This window comes from Saccharomyces mikatae (assembly GCF_947241705.1).
Source record: "Saccharomyces mikatae IFO 1815 strain IFO1815 genome assembly, chromosome: 8".
Classification (NCBI taxonomy): domain Eukaryota; kingdom Fungi; phylum Ascomycota; class Saccharomycetes; order Saccharomycetales; family Saccharomycetaceae; genus Saccharomyces; species Saccharomyces mikatae.
This window is the reverse complement of record NC_079263.1, coordinates 67,476-84,741: the sequence shown is the minus strand read 5'-3', so window position 1 is coordinate 84,741 and position 17,266 is coordinate 67,476. Positions and strand designations below refer to the sequence as shown.

The 17,266-nt window shown below is 36.4% G+C and overlaps 8 protein-coding genes and 1 non-coding gene across 9 annotated transcripts; 7 read left to right on the top strand and 2 right to left on the bottom strand.

Annotated features, from left to right (window-relative positions):
* Window positions 1–2,074: 2,074 nt before the first annotated feature.
* Window positions 2,075–2,148, top strand: Smki_8.trna2V. The gene has a single exon. It is a non-coding gene; the product is annotated as a tRNA-Val (tRNA).
* Window positions 2,149–2,391: 243 nt separating this feature from the next.
* On the top strand, window positions 2,392–3,387 carry YAP3 (Yap3p; the record flags this gene model as incomplete). The annotated part of the gene is made up of 1 exon (XM_056222834.1): window positions 2,392–3,387. The coding sequence occupies one exon, from the start codon at window positions 2,392–2,394 to the stop codon at window positions 3,385–3,387; it is 996 nt and encodes a 331-aa protein (XP_056082485.1).
* A 346-nt stretch (window positions 3,388–3,733) lies between these two features.
* On the top strand, window positions 3,734–5,491 carry ETP1 (Etp1p; the record flags this gene model as incomplete). Its single annotated transcript, XM_056222833.1, has 1 exon — window positions 3,734–5,491. One exon carries the CDS (start codon window positions 3,734–3,736, stop codon window positions 5,489–5,491), a length of 1,758 nt encoding a protein of 585 aa, XP_056082484.1.
* A 337-nt stretch (window positions 5,492–5,828) lies between these two features.
* Window positions 5,829–6,791, top strand: PRS3 (ribose phosphate diphosphokinase subunit PRS3; the record flags this gene model as incomplete). Its single annotated transcript, XM_056222832.1, has 1 exon — window positions 5,829–6,791. The coding sequence occupies one exon, from the start codon at window positions 5,829–5,831 to the stop codon at window positions 6,789–6,791; it is 963 nt and encodes a 320-aa protein (XP_056082483.1).
* Window positions 6,792–8,970: 2,179 nt separating this feature from the next.
* Window positions 8,971–9,900, top strand: OTU2 (deubiquitinase OTU2; the record flags this gene model as incomplete). The annotated part of the gene is made up of 1 exon (XM_056222830.1): window positions 8,971–9,900. One exon carries the CDS (start codon window positions 8,971–8,973, stop codon window positions 9,898–9,900), a length of 930 nt encoding a protein of 309 aa, XP_056082482.1.
* Window positions 9,901–10,013: 113 nt separating this feature from the next.
* Window positions 10,014–11,228, top strand: YLF2 (Ylf2p; the record flags this gene model as incomplete). The annotated part of the gene is made up of 1 exon (XM_056222829.1): window positions 10,014–11,228. The coding sequence occupies one exon, from the start codon at window positions 10,014–10,016 to the stop codon at window positions 11,226–11,228; it is 1,215 nt and encodes a 404-aa protein (XP_056082481.1).
* Window positions 11,229–11,552: 324 nt separating this feature from the next.
* Window positions 11,553–11,918, bottom strand: RPS20 (40S ribosomal protein uS10; the record flags this gene model as incomplete). The annotated part of the gene is made up of 1 exon (XM_056222828.1): window positions 11,553–11,918. One exon carries the CDS (start codon window positions 11,916–11,918, stop codon window positions 11,553–11,555), a length of 366 nt encoding a protein of 121 aa, XP_056082480.1.
* Window positions 11,919–13,161: 1,243 nt separating this feature from the next.
* DUR3 (Dur3p) lies at window positions 13,162–15,369 on the top strand (the record flags this gene model as incomplete). Its single annotated transcript, XM_056222827.1, has 1 exon — window positions 13,162–15,369. One exon carries the CDS (start codon window positions 13,162–13,164, stop codon window positions 15,367–15,369), a length of 2,208 nt encoding a protein of 735 aa, XP_056082479.1.
* A 152-nt stretch (window positions 15,370–15,521) lies between these two features.
* Window positions 15,522–17,126, bottom strand: SMKI08G0260 (uncharacterized protein; the record flags this gene model as incomplete). Its single annotated transcript, XM_056222826.1, has 1 exon — window positions 15,522–17,126. The coding sequence occupies one exon, from the start codon at window positions 17,124–17,126 to the stop codon at window positions 15,522–15,524; it is 1,605 nt and encodes a 534-aa protein (XP_056082478.1).
* Between the last annotated feature and the right edge of the window lie 140 nt (window positions 17,127–17,266).

Genomic DNA, 17,266 nt, shown 5'->3' with positions numbered 1-17,266 from the left:
TTGTTGGATTCCATTGTTGATAAAGGCAATATTATCTGGTATATAGAATATACTAGAAGTTCTCCTCGAGGGTATAGGAATCCCATAAGTGGAACTCATAATTCTACATAATTCTGTATATGCTTTTATTGTCATTTTATATATTGTCAGTCATTATCCTATTACATTATCAATCTTTGGATTTCGGCTTCCTCTAACTTTAATGACAGCTTCTTATAACTTACGTCATCTTCCAACATCGTATATGATAATATACTAGTAGCATGACTACTAATTGATAGACGATAATTTATTTTCATTTCAACAACATAATATAGTATTCTAGTAGGATTATCCGGTTCAGTACAACCTCTATATATATATTATATTTTATTCTACAGAGAGCTTGACGGGCGACAGGAAATCACATATAAAGAATATAGATCTGTTCAGTCAACTATACTTGTAGTTAAGAGAAGAGAATGGCAGCTATCTTTTGACTCTAGTATATCGAATTTAAAGTAATATTTGTGTTGCTAGAATTATATCATGTGTGGTGTTTCGAGAATGAAGTTAATTAAAGTGTGAGTAGTAACAAAAAAAAAGAGATTTCAATACAAACAAGGGATGACAAAGTATAAAAAAAGAGTGGAATAATTATTCTTTATTTGTAGTTTTTGTTCTTCTGTGGGTTTCTACATTCATAAGGAAGGCTTCTTGTATTATCATTTTACATGATATCATTACCTGGCAGAAAATGGTCCCTCAGAATATTTTCGAATAATTTAGTTGCCTCTCAATCGCACTTGGGGAGAGATGGGTGAATTTTGAGATAATTGTTTGGATTCCATTGTTGATAAAGGTAATTGAGATTGAGAGATTGGCGAATTTTGAGATGATTGTTGGGATTCCATTGTTGATAAAGGCAATAATATTAGGTATGTAGATATACTAGAAGTTCTCCTCGAGGATATAGGAATCCAATAAATGGAACTCGTAATTCTACATAATTCTGTATATGCTTTTATTGTCATTTTATATTTGTCAGTCATTATCCTATTACATTATCAATCCTTGCATTTCAGCTTCCACTTACTTCGATGACCGCTTCTCATAACTTATGTCATCTTATAACACCGTATATGATAATGTACTAGTAGTATGACTACTAGTTGATAGACGATAGTTGATTTTCATTCCAACAGAGATAATAGTGGGGTTTGATGTAATTGTTGGGATTCCATTTTTTATAAGGCAGTAATATTAGGTATGTAGATATACTAGAAGTTCTCCTCAGGGATTTAGGAATCCATAAAAGGGAATCTGCAATTCTACACCATTCTATAAACATTATTATCATCGTTTTATATGTTCTTATTCATTTATCCTATTACATTATCAATCCTTGCGTTTTAGCTTCCACTAATTTAGATGACTATTTCTCATCATTTGCGTCATCTTCTAACACCGTATATGATAATGTACTAGTAGTATGACTACTAGTTGCTAGACGAATAGTTGATTTTCATTCCAACAATATGTTGGAATAAGTGATTACTACTATACATTTATTCATATAAATTGTTGTAGTTGATGACGAACATTCTTTAACATGATACTAATAATGTTGGGTAAATTAATACTAACATTCTTATGGTGATACCAATTAAATTGGAGTAGGGAAATTCTAATTATAGAATTTCCTGCACTAATAAGATAAAGATCTATTAATTGTCCAGAACTTAGTATATAAGAAGATGAGTTATCACCAAATTCTTATCATCAACACTCTGATTTATGTCTGAACCTTTTGGTTTAATATAACCAATCAGCGTGTGTTTTATATACCTCTCTTATATAGATTAAGAAGGAACGACTATTCTTAATTATTACAACTTACTAAACAACTAATTATCAACACAATAAGAATGTTCGTCATCAACTACATCAATTTAAACGAATAAATATATAGTAGTAATCACTTATTCCAACAAAACTACTAATTATCAACAAGATACATAGATATAGAAAAACAAGCTCAAGTTGCTTCGACAGTTGAAAAAGCTCGCAACACCGTAAAATACCAACAAGGTTTGGTTTCGTGGTCTAGTCGGTTATGGCATCTGCTTAACACGCAGAACGTCCCCAGTTCGATCCTGGGCGAAATCATTTTTTACATATTTTCTTTCTTTCAAAAAGTACATGATGGGTTCTGTTAATCAAATGTTAGGTAATGAAGCTACGGCATATTATGCAACGAAGGTTATAGATGCAGATTAGTTTGAGCTGTGCTTCAACTATACTGGAAACCCTCCAAATTCTCCTTTTTGCTTAATATTACACTATTGAGTACAATAGGTCTTACATTGCTTATTGTATTGTCTCGCGAAGAATAAGATTGAATCAATAGTTATGATGCCCTACAATGTAGATAATAATACCAACGGGTTCATGAAACCCATTAACCTTCAATCTGAGGAGCTGGAATGTTGTACTGGAAGCTCAGTATTCCAAAACGATAGTGAACATATAAAAGAAAATCAAGATACATTAAGTGATCAAACGCCTTGCTTTTCAATGTTAGATGTCCAATGTCCTGCTTTGAATCTCAGCGAATCAAATTATGATTTGATGGTTCAGAATGAAATACCACTTTCTAAGGATACTAATTTCCAGACAATTCAACTAATGCCTAGTTCTGGTGAATGTTCGTCCTATGCAGTGGCAGATAGCGGTAATCATCACAATGATAACAATAGTGATATCAATCATTCTTATGAAAAGAATGATAATTCGCCAAGTTCGAGAACTCCTTCGATCCCTCATAGTGAAAATATATCAGATGACTCTAAGGCAAAGAAAAAGGCTCAAAACAGAGCTGCTCAAAAAGCCTTCAGAGAAAGAAAAGAAGCTAGACTGAAAGAATTACAAGATAAATTGTTAGAGAGTGAGAAAAACCGTCAAAGTTTACTGAAAGAAATTGAAGAACTAAGAAAAGTAAACACTGAAATCAACGCAGAAAACAGGCTGCTACTACGGAGTGGAAATGAAAGGTTCTCAAGAGACCTAATTGATGGTACTGGTCATAAATATTCTTTCCCAATCAAAGATGAATTTTTCTCTTCTGAAGTCCCGGAAGGCAAATTGAACAATAAAAGCATGTATACGCTAAAGAGCAGTGGTCAGACCAGAGAAAAAGAAGCCCAGTATACAGACAAAGCAGGAAGACAAGTCTTCACGGTCCCCGCCACCTGGGAGTATCTTTACAAACTTTCAGAAGATAGAGATTTTGATGTGACCTATGTCATGAGCAAACTAAAAGGAAAAGAATGTTGCCATACACATGGACCTGCATACCCAAGAAATTTAATTGATTCTCTAGTGCAAGAGGCAGCTGCAAATGAATGAATAGCCTTGAACAAAGCTAGCTTACAAACACCAATTAAAAACAAGAGCAAAGGTTCCAGGAGACAATGAGGTGAACCAGATCTCCTTCTTGTTCCAGTCCAGAATATACATTATAAACGCATAATTGATAGAAAAGACATCTTTTAACGCTTCGACCTACTAAGTTTTTTTTTATGTAAATATTTAGCTCTTGTATAGAGATGTTTTTAGGGGACGGTTTATCATGAAATACAAAAAATAAAAATAGTAACTTACCTCCAGATGAAGTAAAAGATTAGAGGGAACATAAAAGGGTCATAACAATATTTATATAAAGTTTACCCCATTCTGGTTGACGCTCACATCTATGGATCAATTTGAATATAACATTGTTTTAGAGTTTGAAAGTCAAAACCAGGTTGAATCCGCATATCAAATTTTCAAGAGCGTCCCAAAACAGTTCAACTCAAACAGTGTTTGGAAGGAAAACACTAAAAGTGATCATCAAAGCTGGCAAGATTGGAGAATCTGTGATTGGGAAATAGAAATGATTACTGATTTCATCAATCAAACATCGAAAGAAGAGGAAACCGATTTAATCACCTCACAATACTTAGGCCATGGAATAATAAGGCTATTTAAATTGAACAATGCAGCTAATTCCCATAATGAAAAGGAAATGTTGACTATCCCTGGAGATGATACTATGATCTGTATCCTATTTGTTCCGACCTATTTTACTGTTCATGATTTATTGCATTTTTATATTGGTGATGATATTGTCAATAAACAAGTTTCAAACTTTCGTATATTACGAAATCAGCAAAAGGGAATGGGATTTAACTTTACAGTCCTGATCAAATTCAGGAGTGCACTTGATGCAAGAAATTTTAAAGAAGAGTTCAACGGCAAAAGCTTTAGTAGGATGGATCCAGAAACATGCCATGTAATCTCCATAAAGGAAATTGTTTTTCAAAGAAAGCTCTTCCAAAGACCTACCGTTAACGAAGATTTTCCCTATCTTCTTACTGATCCATTCACTATAAAAAAAACAAAAGAACAGGTAAAAGTTGAACTACCCACATGCCCTGTTTGCCTTGAAAGAATGGATTCAGAAACGACTGGATTAGTAACTATCCCGTGTCAGCATACATTTCATTGCCAATGCCTGAACAAGTGGAAGAACTCAAGATGTCCCGTGTGCAGACATTCAAGTTTGCGGCTAAGCAGGGAATCTTTATTAAAGCAGGCAGGCGATTCTGCACATTGTGCAACATGTGGTTCCACCGATAATCTGTGGATCTGCTTAATCTGTGGTAACGTTGGATGTGGTCGTTATAATTCTAAGCATGCGATTAAGCACTATGAAGAAACTTTACATTGTTTTGCGATGGATATACGGACACAAAGGGTATGGGATTATGCGGGGGATAATTACGTCCATCGACTAGTGCAGAATGAAGTTGATGGAAAATTGGTAGAGGTGGGCGGATCTGGTGATGATAACAATAGTGGGCCTGGCAATTCAGATGAGCCGAAAAATGTTGTTAACGGTAGCAGGAATAAAGAGGGTGAAGGATCAAGCTCTAATAAAAAAGATGGGGAGCTTGCAGCAAATTTCCTGAGACATAGGGAGTATCATCTAGAATACGTTCAAGTACTAATCTCTCAATTAGAGTCTCAAAGGGAATACTATGAACTGAAACTACAAGAAAAGAACCATAGTACATCTGATTCCTTGAAAATAGAAAGTCTGAAGAAGTCGATGGAAGATTTAAAACAACAATTTCAAGATGCTCAGAGGGAATGGCATAAGAAAGAAATGACCCAGAAAAAAAAAATGGAAGAAGACAAACTAGTGATCGAAGGGCTACAAGCCAACCTGGATTACTTGTCAAAAAAGCAAGAGCAATTGGAGCAAGAAAATAAAGCGTTGGTGGAGTCTAAAGTGGACCTGGAAGAACAAGTCAAAGATCTAATGTTTTATTTAGATTCTCAAGAAAAATTCAAAGACGCTGACGAGAGTGTAAAAGAAGGTACTGTCCTAATACAGCAGCCCCTAAAAGGAGCCCAAGCGTCTAAAAGCAAGAAGAAACGCAATAAGATGAAAAAGCTAGGAAAATAGTAGTTCATATCTCCGCCGTAATAGTCCTGTCTGTCATTTTGTCATATCCCTGTATACGATATGCTCATCGATTTTCTTTTCTTTTTTTTATGCCTGCGAAAATTTTCCAGTCGAATAGCAGGATGAGTTTTATAAAGTTAAGCTTGCGAACAATACTATTAGCTAAGCTCGCACATGTTTACACGTTACATACCCTCTTTTGTTGTTACTTAGTTAGTTTTTCTTTGAATATATCTAGGAAAGATTCATACTCTTTTTTCTACGTACCTTGCCAGCGCAGGATAAAACGAGATTTCCCATTCGAATTAAGCCTCATATATTCACATAGGATAACAAAATGCCAACAAATTCCATCAAGTTATTAGCACCAGACGTCCACCGTGGTTTAGCTGAACTCGTTGCTAAAAGGTTAGGTCTACAATTAACTAGTAGTAAGCTAAAAAGAGATCCGACCGGTGAAGTTTCTTTTTCTATTGGGGAATCTGTTAGAGACCAAGATATCTTTATCATTACGCAAATCGGCTCTGGTGTCGTGAACGATCGTGTTCTAGAACTACTAATTATGATCAACGCTTCAAAAACTGCATCCGCAAGAAGAATTACTGCAATTATTCCAAATTTCCCATATGCAAGGCAAGATAGAAAGGATAAATCTCGTGCTCCTATTACTGCCAAGTTGATGGCCGATATGTTAACCACTGCCGGCTGTGACCATGTGATTACTATGGATTTGCATGCTTCTCAAATCCAAGGGTTCTTTGACGTCCCAGTAGATAACCTATATGCAGAACCAAGCGTAGTTAGGTATATCAAGGAGAATGTCAACTATATGGATTCAATAATAATTTCACCGGATGCTGGTGGGGCCAAACGTGCTGCAACTTTAGCCGATCGTCTGGACCTAAATTTTGCATTGATCCATAAGGAAAGAGCTCGTGCTAATGAGGTCTCTCGCATGGTTCTTGTTGGTGATGTTACGGACAAGATTTGTATCATTGTTGATGACATGGCCGATACATGTGGTACTTTAGCTAAGGCTGCTGAAATTCTTTTGGAAAATAGAGCCCAATCTGTTATTGCTATTGTCACGCATGGTGTTTTATCAGGTAGAGCTATTGAAAATATCAATAATTCTAGACTGGATAGAGTTGTTTGCACGAACACTGTTCCATTTGAAGAAAAAATCAAAAGGTGCCCAAAATTAGCCGTCATTGACATCAGCAGTGTGCTGGCTGAAAGTATTCGTCGTTTGCATAATGGTGAAAGTATTTCTTATCTATTTAAGAACTATCCCCTATAAATTAATTGAGGAAGAAACGGGGAAAAGAGGAAGATTACAAAAATGGTGAATAAATCAATAATTCATAAATACCTACGTATGATGTGTATACTCTCTTTCCCATTTGCAATACATTCTCACCATTGCAATGTGTCCTGATATCTCTTCTATAAAAAGACACACATGATCTCTCTTGGATAGTAACAATAGAAGAAAACTTTACTTGTGCATTATATTTCCAAACTCTCCTTTTTTAACATTAGATCATGCCCTTCAGCTGGGATTTATTCTATTCTTCACAAATAGAACCATTAGAAACAGTAATTGCATTGTCTTTATCGCAAGATATGATGTATTTATCTCTTAGGGTGATTTTACGACCGAAAAACACATTTCCCATTACAATAAAGTGATCTAATTGCGAAATATCAGGAATATCTGATATTCCGATGTCGAATGTTTCGTAGGTCATCAACTCAACGCCCAAGCCGATTGTTGGCAGTATTCCAAAATTCAAAGAGTAAAAATCAAATGTGCCATTCACATAAGTATATAGTTTATTTCAATAAAAGAGGTTTCTACATGTCTTTTTGGGGCAATACCTGTTCGTCGTTACTTCGACTGTTCGAAAAAAGAAAAAGAGGGCAATACAATTCACCAGCAGTGTTTCGAAATACAGACATTCTATTATTAAATTTTCGTGTATTTTAGTGACACCTTATCCAATCTGTTAATTTAACTACCATACTCTATCAAGTCCTTTGGTTTTCTTTAATCTAAGTGTTATTCATGTTAGTGGCTCTACGCTTTATTCAACTTTCTTTGGGCAATTTTCTTCGAACAAACAGTTACTGTACACCATAGCAGACTTTCATAGGTTGGCAACGGCACAGTATTCTTTCTGTTACCTTAACAAGACAGTTAATCTTTTTGTCTATCATGTAAATAATAATAAAGTCACAGTAGTGTTCAATTTGACGACATTTGAAGCAAGTATGTATATTTGCGTCGAAGATATGAAGGTATTGGCTGGGTTACCAGTTCTACAAGAATACCAGGAATTCTATTCCTGGGTTGGTCTGCAAATCGATAGGTTATAGTAGGTCTATATCAATTTCTGAGAACCTTAGCTAAATTATAAGTCTCATCTAAGTTTGTTAAAGGAATAATGCCTCTTTGAGGAAAATCGATACTAGGAATTGATTCTAAACAAGGGTCACAAATATGAGTGGGACGTCGGAATTCAACTCCATATTTACGTTTATGATTGTTGCATTATTGCATTTAAAAAAAATCTCCATTCTTCACCTCCAATAAAGGACCAAATATCGGGTTAGTCTTATCGGTTCATTTTAGGATGATTAACTTCGAAAATATTTCACTATCCAATATATTGTAGCTTTTAATATCGTCGAACTCAGCTACAGCATCTACATTCAATAATAAAATTTCACCATGGTCCTAATCTTGCGTAATTGTAGTATTTTAAGACATATCTTTGGAAAGTATTTGAAAATTAAGTTCAACTCATAATTATTATCGCCTATTGTAGGGAAATGCTGTCAGAAGGCGCTTATCATTCTTGACACCAACCTTCTTTCCAACGCTTCGAAAGTAACTTCAAAACTTACTTCATTTATTTTTGAGAATACTGTCACTAGCTCTTACCATACTACGTAAAACATTGAAGGAGTTCATCAGAATTACTTGTGCCATCTTTGAAGTCTCCAGTTCAGAAAAAAACCATCGTCGGTGTCAAAGAAAGAACATTCGCAGCTAATCCACTGTATATAGTGTCACTTATCTAGCTGGGATTCTCCTTTTTTACTCTAGAATCATATTTATGTTTTCTCTTTTGGTTCAATCAGTACTTGAAGTAATCTGATGAATGGTCCATTGTGAGTGTTGTAACAGATTCTTAACTTCTCTTTTAAAATGCTTGGAACTTACCTCTCAGTTTCTTGCAGCAGAAATTCACTCCAAAAATATGAAATTATCGCCTTCTTGTTATAGTAATTTCTCAATCGTTAAGAGTCTACAAAATGAAAAGCTCGTCAAAAAACTAACATTATGCGTCGCGAAGTTTCTTTTTTCTTTATATATATTCTTCTTGAGTTTTGGTCATCTCGAAGGCCATTATAAACAGAATCCAGTAAAAGCTCATTGATCAACCAAATAGAACGTGTGCAGGGTATTAATAATGAGTGGTACAGCAGGAGGGGAGAACGTTGAAACTATGGAAGACATTTTGGCCAGACATCGCAAGGAAAATAAAGATTTACAAAATAGAGTAACAGGTATGAAGAAGCAGGCCACTAAATCCAAAAGAAAGGAAGTTAACTCAAAATGTCTAGATCTTCAAAGTAATCTTAAGACGAAACAAGAAGACGAAATTAGAGCTTGGAAAATTTCCAATGATCAGGTATCTGACGTGGAACAAGACGATGACGTGACTCCCGAGAAGCTACTAGAACAACTCTCCATATCACAAGAAAACGAAAAGGACCAACAAAACACCATCACACAAGAAATAAAACTGCAAAGTCAAACAAAGAAGCGCCGCAATAGACAGAAGGAACGATTGGCAAAAAGAGATGCAGAAATCGCTAAAATGAAAGAAGAGGCAGCTTTGGAAGCGTCCAAACAACCTGACTTGAAAAAAATAGAACAAGAATCTATAGATCAACTATGCGAATTAAAGAAACTAAAACAATTTGATATACAACCTGACGGTCATTGTCTGTTTGCCTCTATATTAGATCAGTTGAGATTACGTCATGATCCAAAAGAACTAGAGTCAGACTTGAATGTCATGAAGCTGAGATGGTTGAGTTCCAATTACGTGCAAAAACATAGAGACGATTTCATACCATATTTGTTCGATGAAGAAACCATGCAAATGAAAGATATTGATGAATATACAAAAGAGATGGAGCATACAGCTCAATGGGGTGGCGAGATTGAAATCTTGGCCCTCTCGAAAGTTTTTGACTGTCCCATTAGTATTTTAATGAGTGGTAGACCAGTTCAGGTGTATAATGAAGATGGGAAAAAACCTGAATTGAAGTTAGTTTATTATAAACATAGTTATTCTTTGGGTGAGCATTACAATTCATTGCATGATTCGTGATTTCCTTCATCCGTATTTAATGAGATGTTTACTAAGAAGCTCGATTCATCTATTTAATTGTGTAGTTTGAAGCAATATGGATGAGAGATAATAAAAGACCAGTAATAGCCTAAATGAATATTGGCGGAGGAAAATTCTTGCTTGGAAGAATATCCAATAGTCCAACTTCTGGCATTGTAGGCCTTGCTAACGTTGGTAAATCCACTTTTTTCCAAGCAATAACAAATTCTAAACTGGGCAATCCTGCGAACTATCCATTTGCCACTATTGACGCAGAATGTGCCAAAGTCAACATACCTAGTGTCCCACTATCGAATTTATTGAGAATATATCAAAGTACAAAAATCGTACCTGGAAGTCTCACGATATATGATATTGCTGGACTTACTAGAGGTGCATCTCAAGGCCATGGTTTGGGTAACAAGTTTTTGAACGATATCAGACACGTTGATGGCATATTTCAGGTAGTGAGAGGTTTCTTAAAGGAAGATATCACTCATATAGAAGGTAACGTTGATCCCATCAGAGATTTATCAGTGGTACAAGATGAACTCATCTTGAAAGACTTGGAATTTCTGGAAAATATAAGAGAAAGACTGGATAAGAAGATGAGAATGGTTTCAAAAAATTCTAAAGAATACCAAGGAATGAAGGTGGAGATAGATCTATTAAATGCATTAGAAGATCATCTGTTCAACGGTAAAAAAATTCGGCATTTCAAAGACCATTGGAATCTAGACGAGGTCAGAATTTTGAATAAGCACAACTTTTTGACTTCTAAGCCAACTTTGATATTGCTGAATGTTTCACCCCAAGATTATGTCACAAATGAGAATAAGTTTGTCAAGGATGTTTTAAAATGGGTGGACGAATTTTCACCTGGAGATAGATTGTTACTTTTTAGTGCGGAATTCGAATCGCAATTGATCGAATGCAATGGCATAGCATCGGAGTATTTTGACAAGCTCAAGCAGGATACCAATACCTCTGATCAGCAGCTAATTTCTGCAATACCGCAAATAATCCTAGAAATGAGAAGGTTGTTGAACTTAATCAGCTTTTTCACATGTGGCCCACAAGAAGTTCATCAGTGGAACATAAGAAAGGGAACTACTGCTCAAGAGGCTGCCGGTGTAATTCATAGCGATTTACGTGATACTTTTATTAGCGCTGACGTAATAAAATATAACGATTTGAAGACTATGCAACCACCATTAAACGAGTCTTTACTGAAATCTAAAGGGTTGATCAAACGCGCGGGGAAACAATATATTATGCAGGATAACGACATTGCCTTATTCAAAGCTGCCGGGGCCAAGCTAAAGTGAACAATCTTGTGAAATAAAACTTGTAAATATGATGAATAAAAACGTTTGCTTTATTTTTATTCTTTCCAGTGATTACACAAGAATCAACAAAAAGAATGAGATACATATAGATATGAATAAATACATATTTGCATAAGGTTTAACCACTGATAGTAAGACAGAGGTATATTGAGGAACTGTGTTTACCTAGAGTGGGTTGGTTCTATTAGTGTAGCCATGGGGAATGAAAAAAAGGAGAACGGTTGAATTCAAATAGTGGAGTTCTATTAATATTGACGAGAAAAAAGAGGAACTTAGAGAAAGAAATCTCTAATTGATATCGACTTAGTTGGAAGCGACAACAACTTCGACATCCACACCAGGTTCAATAGTAATTTGAGTAATTCTCTTAACAATTTGAACAGGAGCTTCCAAGTCGATGTATCTCTTGTGGATTCTCATTTCGTAGGTTTCCCAAGTCTTGGAACCTTCACCATTTGGAGTCTTTCTGGTGGAGATCTTCAAGACCTTGGTTGGTAATCTGACTGGACCCTTCTTGACCAAGTTGTGTTGTTCAGCATTCTTAACAATGTTAGAAGAAACGTTTTCTAATTGCTTAACCTTGGTAGAAGTCAAAGTGATTCTAATCTTGATGATTTGTTGTTGTTGTTGTTCTTGTTCTTCAACCTTTTCCTTTTGAAAGTCAGACATTATGTATATACCTTTTTGTTTCTTTTACTTGCCTTTTTTTAGGAGTTTTAAATTACAAAATACCCTTGCCAAGATAACACATCTTTAGTACTATTTTCAATTCAATGCTGTATATTACTCTTCCTCTGCAGCTAAATTGCCGATGCGTCCAAGTAATTTTTTTCAGTATGAGTTACTGATACTACCCGAATATCTTTCAGGAGAAAAAAAAGACAACTTTTATCTGGTGCACGGATGTGTTAAATGTACAGGTGTTAAGTAAGGAAATATGTTTTCACTTTTGCTTTTATCAGAAAGGAAAAAATTAGAAACTCCCTTCAAAAACTTCTATTCTACAGAAAAACAACACGAAAACAGTCAATTCTACATTCCGTAAAAAGACATCGATAAGTGATACTTTGTGTGCTATTGGATGACCTAGATCGTGTGCGCTGTTTTGTTGTTGTTTTTTTCATTTAAAGTCTCTGATGTGAGAAGTACATGAGCTGTAATCTGGTTAGAAGAGTGTTGGGGTTAAGCGGCTATTCAGTGAAAGTATGATTATCTGGGGGTTTTCTTGAAAGAAAACGTTTCTACTGCTCCGGGCGCCAAGAATTTGAAATTATAGGCTCATAATGCAGATTTAGCGCTCTTTATCAGCGCTTTGCATGATGATATGAGTACTGGGTTGAGATTAGCCAGAAGAAACTGCTTTCACAAAGGTGTGAAAGCAGTCATGCCTATGATTCGTCTTTTTCATGTACCAAGGCTGACTCAAGTTGGATTCAAGTCCGACATTCCGATTGTGTTTACAGATAGGCCAGATACCTCACTAATCTCAGGGGCAGTTGGTTTCTATGCTTTCTGTAGTACCCGCGCTTTTCCCTAATTTGTCACATATGATACGGCGCACATTTGGCGTTATCTTATCAGGTAGTTTATGATAACAGAGACGACAGAGACGACAGAAAGTACCACTCGAGCATAAGTAAGTAAGTCTTTTGTCATAGCTTTGAAAATAAGCTTAGTTATGAGAGAAGTAATTCGTCATTGGCGCTTTCTATGGTCCAGTATTCCTTAGATAACATGGTAATTTTATCCTATTCACTTGTGTTGCAGAAGAATGAGTTCTTATTCATCAGCTATATAAGTGGAGCGGTAGTACAGCTATGTCTCTATTGTGACTAGTAGTCTCCCTTGTCTTAGTTCTTGAAGTAACATCATCCAAGAAATAGTAAGGATATAAACTAATTACTATCATATTATGGGTGACTTCAAACCTCCGCTACCTCAAGGCGCTGGGTACGCTATTGTATTGGGACTAGGGGCCGTATTTGCAGGACTGATGGTTTTGACAACCTATATGCTAAAACGTTATCAAAAGGAAATCATCACGGCTGAAGAATTTACTACTGCTGGTAGATCCGTGAAAACAGGTTTAGTAGCCGCGGCTGTGGTTTCAAGTTGGATTTGGTGCTCCACATTGTTAACGTCATCGACTAAGGAGTATGCAGATGGTATCTTTGGAGGGTATGCATACGCCGCTGGCGCATGTTTTCAAATTATTGCGTTTGCAATTCTGGCTATTAAGACCAAGCAGATGGCTCCCAACGCACACACATATCTGGAGCTAGTAAGAACAAGATATGGTAAGATCGGACATGGGTGCTACTTGTTCTACGCCATTGCGACCAATATTTTGGTCACTTCTATGCTTTTAACTTCAGGTTCTGCTGTCTTTAGTGATTTAACCGGGATGAACACTATTGCATCTTGTTTTTTACTCCCAGTCGGCGTTGTTGTTTATACTTTATTTGGTGGTATTAAAGCAACTTTCTTAACCGACTATTTGCACACATGTGTCATAATCATTATTGTTCTCGTATTTGCCTTTAAAGTTTATGCCACTAGTGATGTTTTGGGTTCACCGGGCAAAGTGTACGATTTGGTCCGTGAAGCCGCCAAAAGGCATCCAGTAGATGGTAACTATAAAGGTGAATATATGACTATGACATCGAAATCTGCCGGTATCCTATTAATTATCAACCTGATTGGAAATTTTGGCACCGTTTTCCTAGATAACGGTTATTGGAACAAAGCAATTTCTGCTAGCCCCGCAGCAAGCTTGAAGGCATATGCCATAGGTGGGTTAGCATGGTTTGCTGTACCTTCCCTGATTTCATTGACTATGGGGTTGGCTTGTCTTGCAGTCGAAACGTCTCCAAATTTCCCCACATATCCTGATCCACTAACTTCATTTCAGGCAAATTCTGGCTTAGTTTTACCAGCTGCGGCAATTGCGATTATGGGTAAAGGAGGTGCTGTAGCATCACTGCTAATGATCTTCATGGCTGTCACGTCCGCCATGTCTGCTGAATTGATTGCTGTTTCATCTGTTTTCACTTACGATATTTATAGGGAATATATCGATCCTCATGCAAGCGGTAAGAAGTTGATTTACACATCACATGCTGCTTGTATCTTTTTCGGTCTAGCTATGAGTGGATTTTCAGTTGGTTTGTATTATGGTGGTATTTCTATGGGCTACATCTATGAAATGATGGGTATAATTATCAGTAGTGCAGTGTTACCTGTCGTTTTGACCTTGTGTTCCAAAGACATGAATTTAATCGCCGCTGTAGTATCACCAATTTTGGGTACAGGGTTGGCTATAATGTCATGGCTAGTTTGCACTAAGTCTCTTTATAAAGAGTTGACTGTGGACACAACGTTCATGGACTATCCAATGCTAACAGGTAACTTGGTGGCTTTACTGTCACCAGCAATCTTCATTCCTATTCTAACTTATGTTTTCAAACCACAAAATTTTGACTGGGAAAAAATGAAAGACATCACTAGAGTTGATGAAACTGAAGAGCTGGTTCAAGCTGATCCTGATATTCAGCTTTACGATGCCGAAGTTAACAATAAGGAGCAAGAAGAAGAAGCAAATTCTCTGACCTCTGATAATGAAAAAAACGATGTAAAAGTAAACAATGAAAAATTGAGTGACCGTAACCTAGGTGTTGTGATAAGTAATGCTATTTTGAAAGAGGATGAGACGCAATTGCAAGAAGAATTGGATGAAGAACAAAGGGAACTGGCACGTGGTTTAAAGATAGCATACTTCCTATGTGTTTTCTTCGCTTTGGCATTTTTGGTTGTTTGGCCCATGCCCATGTATGGTTCCAAGTATATTTTCAGCAAGAAATTTTTTACCGGTTGGGTTGTAGTGATGATAATCTGGCTTTTCTTCAGTGCATTTGCTGTCTGTATTTATCCGCTTTGGGAAGGTAGGCATGGTATATATACCACCTTGCGTGGACTTTACTGGGATTTATCTGGTCAAACCTATAAATTAAGAGAATGGCAAAGTTCCAACCCACAAGATCTGCACGTAGTAACAAGTCAGATTAGTGCAAGATTACATAGACAATCGTCTCAATTTGGAAAAGTTGACGACATAATTTAGTCTTGAACGTAGTGTTTTGCCTGTCCATTGATGACAATAATATTCTAAATATAGTTTTAATTACAAAATAAAACTTTCATTACATTTACATAGATGGAAATGAAAACTAAAAAAAATCAAACTTTTTTACTAAGGTTATGTAATTAATCAGTTTAGGTAGCCTGTCTATTATTTTTTGCATCCCTATCGTAATCTACATCGAACAAAACATCGTCATTGGCTTCTGTATTTGTATTTGTACTTGCACTTGGTACTTCTACAAAATCGGATGCTAAATCGATGTCTACATTGTTATTCTGCTCTTCGTGGTCATTGCGTGGCCCTCTATTGGGCAACATCTCATCTGACAAAGAATTCATATCATCCAAATCAAATTCTGATACATTTTCCATGTCCGTTGGTAGCTGCTGCGAGCATGCTAGTAAATAGGATGTACTTGTAGGTCTCCAGAAGAATGCGAAAACGACGAAGACCAAGAAATAAACAAAACTGGGCCAGATATCTGTAATGAGAAACTCTGTCTTCCAATATTGTTCTATCATGTCAACAGTGTCCATACCAACGTATGCAAAAGTAGAGACCAACAGACCCAAGAACAATATAAACAACGAAATGTAGCTCAATACGATCAGTTTTCGGTACATATTTAGCTTTACCACTTGATTTTGTTCCCTTAAATAGGTCATTGTTTTGTTCATGGAAGAAAGGGTGAGATAATAGAACGCAAATAGACATAGCACCATGGGGATAGCAGTAATTAAAATCAAATTGGATAAAGACTCGGAATTTTGGGAGTATTTTTGGAGCAAGAACGCAACACATACTGCGAAGGTAAACACTGCGAATATCTGGCATCTTCTTAGCAGTGTACGTTCCAATTTTGGATACACTATACCGTAACCAAAGGATATTAGCAAGGCGAGGAGAAATGTAAAAGTCATCTTACCAGCGCTAAATATCGATATGAAAATCATATATATATGAAGAGCCACGCTAGAGTCTCCTTTTTGATTCTCAATAAGATAGTACATCCAGACGAAAATAGTATCTGCTGTTAGGAAGATACAAAAAACTAAAATGTATCTTTGTAAAGGTAATAATTCATGTCTATGTTTCCAACATAGCCAAGAGTACACTAATGTGCAGATGGCGTAAGCAACAGCTAAAAAGGCATAAATGGGCATCTTGTACGCCTCTGAAGCATCCAATTGACCATAGGCGTTCCTAAAATTCACCGTGGCCCGGAACTTGGAACTGGAAGACATGAAAGAAGACGTGGTGACACAATAGTACCCTGTCTTTTTTATTGGGTATGTCTTTTCGTTCGTACCCAATTCTTGTTGAGTAAAAGTCAAAATTTGACTTGTTAAATTATGTTCCTTACTGGTGAATGGGTCGATGGCCGTTTCTTGGATGATAAATTGCCCCTTGGATGAGGCCTCACAGAGACCCAAGTCCAATGCATAGTCATCGCAAATATAATGAATTTCCCCATTTGGTAACTGTACGCCAATGTTCTCATAATCTTGGAAATCAAATACGGCGACGCTAATCCCCTCACCAAGATCACCTTCTTCAGCAAGAGGCAGTTCCTCTAAAGTAAACGATATAAACGGGTCCACTTTTCCATTGTAATCCTCCTTGGAATACATCCCTGAACAGACATCGTGATACTTTTGGTTAATGGTTTCTTGGTTCCCTTGAACGACCCCACATAGAAGAAACAGCCACGTCAGCAGTAACCACCTCTTATTCATTTTTCTGTTCGCCATTATCCTTTTTCTGGTTTGCCCAAAAATGATTTACACAATACAATCAAAATTTCAATACCTTTTTTTTCAATTTTCAGTTTTTCCACAGGCAATCCGAGGAATGGTAGAGGTATTCAAATCTTCAA